This window comes from Archocentrus centrarchus, chromosome 20 (assembly GCF_007364275.1).
Source record: "Archocentrus centrarchus isolate MPI-CPG fArcCen1 chromosome 20, fArcCen1, whole genome shotgun sequence".
Lineage (NCBI taxonomy): Eukaryota > Metazoa > Chordata > Actinopteri > Cichliformes > Cichlidae > Archocentrus > Archocentrus centrarchus.
In genome coordinates, this window is record NC_044365.1 from 22,704,415 (window position 1) to 22,712,482 (window position 8,068).

The following is an 8,068-nucleotide window of genomic DNA, read 5'->3' on the forward strand; positions in this document are numbered from 1 at the left end:
AAATTTGTCTGAAACCCCTAAAGGAAGTTGCGGAAAAAAGAAATACCTGAAATCCCTACTTTCACTGGAACCTTCACTTCTCTGTGTCTCCTTAAAATAAATGTTTAGTTCTAGTGAAGTGTGATATCACAAGGCCTTTCTTTAATCACCTATTAACCTTCATAAGTATATCCAATTGTCGAGGCAGCAGTGAATGCAGCATCATGCAATTTGAAACTTTCACCGACACTAGAGGGCGACATCATCACCTCACAATCAGACTCAAAATAACGAAAGCTTCATGTTGGCGACTGGTCGTTCCGCACTTGTAACTTAACCTACGATTGCCTGAACTGTGATTCCAACAGAGCTCAGCTGTACAGTGTAGGACATGGTTTTAGTGTTCTCGGTAATTTGGGGCACCACTTAGTTCTGGTAAGTTAAAGAAGATGTGATGTTCCAGGATGGACTTAACTATACCCTGCTTATCTCAGCATTCTCATGTGCCTCTTAAGTATTTTTATTATACAAGGCCACTCCCTGTACAACAAGTACTGGATGCTTTTCCTTTTCTTTTATAAAGGTCAAATTTCACCGTGTGCACTGGACTTGTCAAAAACATCAGCCAGTGCTAGCCTGATCATGTTGAATGCATTTGGACAAGAGGGAGAGCAGACTTGTTCAGACTTGACAAAATCCCAATGAGAGGAAAACAAGATGCTAAGATTTTTCTTTTTTTTGTTTCACCCCAGGGTAAAATAAAGACAGACTAATGCAACATTTATTTCAGTTGTCATTTATGGAAGGGAAACAGCAAAATACAACTTGATAGAGGGCTTTTATTTAAAAAGTTTATATTAGAAAATGTAAAAACTCAGCTAAACCCAATCACATGAATCACAAAGACGTATCTCTTGGAGCTTCCGAAGTGCTGCCACTTCACATCTTTACATGACAAAAAGATTTTTAACACTATTCAGATTTTTATTCTCAGAGATGTGTAAATTTGGCAATACTGGAAGTTCACAGCAAACCGTGTGGATAGTTATTGCTTTGTTTAAAATAGGGTTTAAACTGGAGCGTCGAGACATGCAGCACGATGTTCTAGCTGACGGCAGAGAGGCGGAGGGCACTGAGAGGAAAATGCTGGTGTTGCTCCTTAATCGTCCTTATCCTTGGCACCATGCTTTAGGATGCGTGTGAACTCCACGTAGTTGAAGTTACTCTTCTTGTCAATGGGGGCCTCCCTGAAGAGCTCGTCCACCTCCTCATCTGTAAATCGGTCACCCATTGTTGTGAGCAGCTCCCTGAGGTAATCTTCCTGGATGAAACCTGGATTAAATAAGAAAGATCAGATAAGAAACCACAATCATTTTTTCTTCAAATTTAACAAAACCTTGAGATTGTGTGTCACTAACCAAAAAAAAATAAATAAATTACCTGTCCCCTCCTCATCAAAGCAAGCAAAAGCATTCCTGATCACATCCTCTGGGTCTGTGCCATTGAGCTTCTCTCCAAACATGGTGAGGAACATGGTGAAGTTAATGGGCCCAGGAGCTTCATTCATCATGGCCTCCAGGTACTCATCAGTTGGATTTTTCCCTGTGTAGACAAACAGGTGTGATGCATACTGAATTCAAAAGGTGAGCCCTTTCATTTTTAGCTACCTTCTTATCCTAACAGGATGGGAAGTATAAACTGGATGTACACCTTACTGTCCTCAATGTTCTCTGCATTTATTTCCCTATAAAGCAGCTCCAGATAATTCCAGCTTCAAACCTTTATTGTTTTCATTGGACTTCCTTTCATAGAAAATAGAGAAGCCTTTCCAGTGTAGGGTTTCTGACACACAATTTTGACTCAGTGGCCAAGAGGGAAAAATTAAGTTAAAGTTTGCCATTAAAAAAAAATTAAAAAAAAGGTCCATCATGTACTAAAACAACCGTAAAATTACAATCTTTCACATGATCATGGTGGGTGGGTGGGTCAGTTTAGGAGCTTGAAATACCTGAGTGGAAAACCTGCATAGCAGCAGCAGCACTGGCAGGAACAGGTCAAAGCTATGTGGCTGTTATAGGATTTTTGCTAGTGAAGCAATACAGATAAACAGAATTTCTCAACTCAAACCTAAAGGGATCAAACTACAAAAGTGATCACAATTTCATTTGACAGCTAAATGCAAATTTAAAGATATGCTCATCTGTAGAACTATTTTAAGCACAACCAATATCCATACACACCCACGAGTATGAACGGAGTAGGAATGGCATACATTGGATCTCCTTAAGTTGAGACATCTGACACATTTACTCACCTAGTGAGGCAAGCATGTCGTGGAGGTCCTCTTTGTCGACAAACCCATCTCGGTTCTGGTCAATCATGTTGAAGGCCTCCTTGAACTCCTGAATCTGGGACTGGTCGAACATAGCGAAGACATTGGAGGTGGCGCGCTGAGGGCGCTTCTTTGTGGTCTTTCCCTTAGCCCTTTTGCTGGACATTGTGAATGTTTTATTTCTGTGGAAGTAAACAGAAGTCATGATACTTTTTTTTTTTTTTTAAATACAGCTCCAATAAACAGAAAAATTGACAAGGATCAATTGTTCAGGTTACTTTTGTAGCAATTCTAAAGCTGATTGGACTAGAATTTTAATCAGGGCACAACCCTATTCTGATGAATGTCAACTCATTTACAGAAAACAGCAGCGTTCACGAGGGCACAATGCAGAAGAAAACAATAACACAGGATAGACAAAAGTGGGCGGCACCTATGACAGACGACAATCAGATCTAGTTAGATGATGCCGTTACTCAAAATAAGATTTTGCCAGTCACGTCCACATCTGAGTGGCGGGGTAATATAATTCTCTGCAGCGAATCCCCAGCGAGGTGTCCCTCACTGAGCTATAAATGGAAATGTTCCTCATCTTTCTAGGTTGATCAGCTCACTGCCTTCACTGAGGGTAGGAAAATTACCGATGTGAGGACAGATGCCCTTATCAGGCAAAGTTTTGAATATAGAGTTGAACTGTCCACACAGTAGCATCTTTATAATGACACTTTAGAAATGGACTCAACCATCTTAGGCAGCGAGTATCATTTCGCTATGCGTGTGATGCAAGCTGATATTATGTGAAAACACTGAAATGTATACAAATATTTTTTTAAAAGGAAGAAATAGGAGCAATTAAAAAGCTGGCTGAACTGAAGACAGCTTTCAATAAAGCTGATAAGCAGTCTGTGTATATTAGCCTATCATTTTATGAGAGACGTGTACAAAGTTAAAAAGTTGTACCCGTCATTGAATGTGTTGATTCTTTGAAAGCATAGCCATCACTGACCAAGATTAGGAACACGTAAATATGTTATATGCTTTCTAACACAAAGTGTTTTCTTCCCACCCAATGTTCATACAAATGTATAGTGAACTTGTAATAATAAAAACGTTAATCCCGGTATTTAAAAGCTGACCGTCCCTGCACTCTCCTGGTTTGCGGCCTGTATTAAGCGACATTATCATTAACATCAAGTATACAGCAGCCGTTGGCGACAGTATGATTCACAAATACAATTCCAGCTCATAAAGCCAACAGCGAGCCTTACTAGTAGGAAATATATTCATACTTGCGATCAATTTCGTAAAAGGGCCATTAGCCGCGCAGCTAACACCTAGCCTTGTTTTCAAGGCTGCCAGCCGAGCGCGCAATATTCTAGGATTTTTTTTTTCACAAATGAAGCTTTAGTAGCGGGATTAGCTCTGTGTTTTACATATAATAGAGTATGTATAATGTAGAGAAACAGTTCATAAAAATAAGATATACAAACAGACTTACCTGACAACTACCAGATATTCGTCAGCTAGCCCTGTGCTGCTCTTTTTCTCAACCACCGCCCTTCACTTCCTCATAATACTGCAGGGCTCCGTACCGAACGCCGGAAGAAACCAATGGAGAAATATGGGGGTGATCGTCAAGAATAAAGCTATTATTTGTCATTTGAAAGCAGTTATTGCATTTTTCTTTGGTCTAAATATATACTTATAGGCCTTTCAAAAACCCTCACTCAAAAATTTATTGAAATTATCCTATAATTTTTAGCAATACAATACATAATCTACTTTAACACCCTCCCCGGTGGAATAATTGTAATTTCCAGAAATGCTCCCTTGCCTGCGTTGACGTTCTTGGATATGTCCTTTTAAGGGAATAGAGGCTACATCCTCCCTGCGATGAGCAATTAAGGAAAGGTGAAGTTTCAGTGATCCCAGTGGGAAAATAGAAGCTATAAATTCTTTATTTTATGAATCCAGCTTTTTTCTTATTATTTTACACACTATACAACATATTACGTTTTTTTTTTCTTAGATATGAATAATAACTGTCACTCCACTCGATCCTTATATTGGAAAAATATACATTTACCTTTATTTGGGTCATTCTTTATGGTGTTCCCGTTTAGCATTTCCATTAGGCTGTTTGTGTTGTTTACTTGTTATTTATTGTCATAAAAATGTGTTTATAATTCCTTCTTGGCAACATCCTTATAGAGAATTTGAATAGGCAAAGTAAACTGAAAACAAAAAGGAAATATTTAAAGGACTTCAAACACTAAACTAAAGCAAAAGGAAGAAATGTTGACAGAGAGGATACTTATAGATACCGACTGTGGGTCAGACAACAGTTGGTACCACAGTCACTGCAATAAAGAGAGGATTACCGCTGCAGGACTTCAAAAGCAACACATGGAACTGTTGACTCACAGGTTAAAACTGGCCACATCTGTCCTTGTTGTCCACCTGTCATATCACTTTCAGTGTTGCGGAAACAACCTCACACTGGAAAAAGTTTTAACTACACCAAAGCCAGAGGAAGAAGTCTAGTTTAAAGCTTCAAACAAACAAAAAGGTGAAGCACATGGTTGTGTGCTGGGCTTCACTGCCCAGGCATGCCTTTACAGCAGGCAGGATGAAAGACAAGGGGTGTGTGGCTCATTAACTATCCTGTTACAGAAGTGAAGTGATGGTAAAATGAAATACATAAAATAAAAATCAGTCCTTTCGTTATATGCCACACATAGTTTGTAGTTTCAGTTGTTAACTACAATAAAAATGTCAACAAAAAAAAGGTGAGTAATATGCAGGAACCACATACAAGCTACAACAATTTTAAATTGTGCATAGTTCACTTCCTGTCAGCACTACACTTTAAAAGCTGATAACAAAATGACCAGACATGTGCCATGACTCATGAATATTTGTATATGTTGCAATAAATAGACTTTTATAATAAAACATGTAAATACTAAACTACTGGTCTCTGTTCTTCCTCTGTGTTTAGGAGAGACAAAATTGAGCCATTCGAAATGAAACAGAAAATTAACTTTGGAAAACAGCATTTTATCATTATATTTTATCTCTTGCATTGGAATTGCAGTTCTGCATTGAACCACTAGAGGATGCAACTTTCATATGAAACATTTCATGCATATTTAAACAGTTACTGAGGTGTGTAACAGCTTTTCCTAACATGCCACTTTGTATGAGCTGAATATGTTTATATAGTCTCAGTGCATGCATGCAGCACAACACCGGACATAAACATGGCCTAAATAGATCCCCTGATGTCCATAGAGTTGGAATTTCCTGGACTAAAATCAGTTTATTGCTGCAAACAGATTGTTTGTGTAAATCTTGGTGATTCAGAGAAATGTTGTGGTTCAATAAATCATTTATGCTTGTAAAGCGGGAACTGCACATAAAACTATAAAAAGCTCACAGTATAATGTACTCTAACACCACAGCTACCGATACTTTTCTTATAGTCATAATAATAATGAATTCAAATCATATAGTGATAAAATCAACTGTGAATAATGGTGAATCAGTAATATAAAATATATTTATGTGGACTGTGATATTGTTCAAATACCACGGGGAGATACTGTGCAGATGCAGGCGTCAGACTTCCAAAAAAAAAAAAAAAAGATTTCAAGGAAAAGTCTCTTCTGTATCAGCTGCGAGTGTCAGCTGTTTGGTAATTGAGATTTATTATCAGAGCTATGTAAAGCTTTGGATGATTGTGGCAGGCGATATTGAGCGACTGTATGCTTTTCTTTGATATTCAGTCATAGACTCCGGGAGGGTATTTGTGAGTAACATTACTTACCACAATGAAACTGCCTCCAACAACTGAGGGCTTTATTTTTCATTTCATAATGTGTTCAAACAATTGGTGAAGAGGAGGAAAAAAAAAAGTCCTGTACAGGGTGTACAGGTCGCCAGCCTGTCACAGGACTAACACAGAGAGACAGACAACCATTCGCACCTATGGGCAATTTAGAATCACCAATCAATCTAACCCCAGTAACAGCATGTCTTTGGACTGTGGGAGGAAACTGGAGTACCTGGAGAGAACCCACACAAATTCCACACAGAAAGACCTCGGCCAAGGTGAAACCAATCCTAGGACCTTCTGACTGTGCAGCAGCAGTGCTAACCACCACGCCAGAATTGGTGTTGTAGATCTATTTAGCCTGTTTTAACATAATTCTTTTGTTGCACATTATAACTACAAAGCCAGTATTTCATGGAATATCTCAGGGATGGAGTATCCTGGGATGCCCTTGATACAGACTGATGGTTAAAATACACAGATTAGACAACATATATTTGTAGTATATCCATACAAAGGAGTCTTGAAGCCAAATTATTCTAAAAAGTTAAATAACAGCAGGAGTTTTTTTTTTTCTTTGGTGGCTGATTTGAAACATCAGGACAACATTCCGAACATCGCAGCCAACTGAAAAGACAAGACGGCAGAAAAAAGTTGCACTGATGCAGATCTTTTGTCAGGTGAGCAGTTGACAGAACAATCTGTTAAAATAGTTTCATCACAGCTGAAGTGCAGTTTGAACTTGAAAAGACAATTTTTTTCCTCAGGTTTGACTGAGGCCACATGTGAATGTTATTTAGGCTCATATGGAACCTCACAGCCTGCTTAAGCTCACCAGAATGACATATCTTATTGTTTAACTTGTAAAAAAAAGTATAAAAATGTAGTAAGAGACCCAACTAATAAAGATAATGCAGTTTTCTACTGATTAAACCTGTTAATTAGTGAGTCCTATTGATTTGGAGCTGGATGTTTGCATGTGAAACACAGACAAAAAGTCACAGACAAACTTATTGCTTTTTATCTGTGGCTCCTTCGTTTTTCAGTTAATGTGAGCTGTTCAAAGCTATCGTGTTGGTGGCTCATTTACTGGGTTGTAAGCTATTACGATGCACTTGTAAAATGTATCCCATTTTAATTAGACAGCATGAAGTACCGCGGCCCTGCTTAATGTCTCGTATTAGCTCCCTCAGTGTAGAGTCATGGGCTTATCTCTTTAATGGGCTCACACTTCACATTGCTGCCATAATGTTTTAGGTATGCTGTCATGCTGATTGCTGGCTATTGTATTATGCTGAACACTGGCGACTGGGAGCCAAAAAGGGAAGAATGATCAGCACAAAAGCCCCTGAAGGGCCCACTGACATATTTTTTGCCATGGAAATGAACAGATGTTTGAGCTGAAGTCAAATTCCAGAACAAAGTCCAAACACAAACGGAGGTCAGATTAAATCTACCTGACAAATGGCATTAAGCACACTTTATCTGCATGTAAATAGAAACATTTTAGATTATGTTTATATGTTACATTTGTCATTAGATTCTGAGTTTGATTCATTTGACCTTCTTAGTAGCTGTTTATAAGCAGAAGGGCCAAGAGGGGACACTTGTGCACTTCTGACACTGAAAGAGAGAGTGACAAAGAGACAGTAACTGACATTTGGTGTATGCAGTGAACATAACAATAGCATTGCTAAAGTTAGCGACAGTCACAGCTGAGACCACTGCAGTAAAAAGCCAAGACAAAAGCTGCTGAAGGCTAACCAGTGATGTCATACTTTGGGCTATTAGCCATCAAGGTCTTGACAGACTTAAAACGAAATTAGAAGATATCAGACACTGAATCAAGAACACTGGAAAAGCTTGGGAACCTATGGGGAACCTTGAGGAAAAACCTGGATGATGAGGTGTTTTTGTGGTGT

General features: G+C 38.6%; 1 protein-coding gene across 2 annotated transcripts; it reads right to left on the minus strand.

Annotated features, from left to right (window-relative positions):
* Positions 1-804: 804 nt before the first annotated feature.
* myl12.1 (myosin, light chain 12, genome duplicate 1) lies at positions 805-3,940 on the minus strand. 2 transcript variants are annotated; one of them, XM_030756327.1, is made up of 4 exons: positions 3,810-3,940; positions 2,294-2,493; positions 1,420-1,581; positions 1,139-1,311 (listed from the first exon to the last, which is right to left on the minus strand). In XM_030756327.1, exons 2-4 carry the CDS (start codon positions 2,475-2,477, stop codon positions 1,139-1,141), a joined length of 519 nt encoding a protein of 172 aa, XP_030612187.1. In that variant the 5' UTR covers positions 2,478-2,493; positions 3,810-3,940. The 2 variants fall into 2 exon arrangements, with proteins under 2 accessions (XP_030612188.1, XP_030612187.1); XM_030756328.1 differs by lacking the exon at positions 3,810-3,940 and having other exon boundaries at positions 805-1,311; positions 2,294-2,477.
* Between the last annotated feature and the right edge of the window lie 4,128 nt (positions 3,941-8,068).

Bases quoted from the DNA above. Each gene is read 5' to 3' on its own strand.
- myl12.1 (XM_030756328.1), bottom strand. From the start codon at position 2,477: ATGTCCAGCAAAAGGGCTAAGGGAAAGACCACAAAGAAGCGCCCTCAG. The intron at 1,582-2,293 runs GTGAGTAAATGT...TTGTCTACACAG, and splicing joins CGACATGCTTGCCTCACTAG to GGAAAAATCCAACTGATGAG. The intron at 1,312-1,419 runs GTAATTTATTTA...TATTTAATCCAG, and splicing joins CTTTGATGAGGAGGGGACAG to GTTTCATCCAGGAAGATTAC.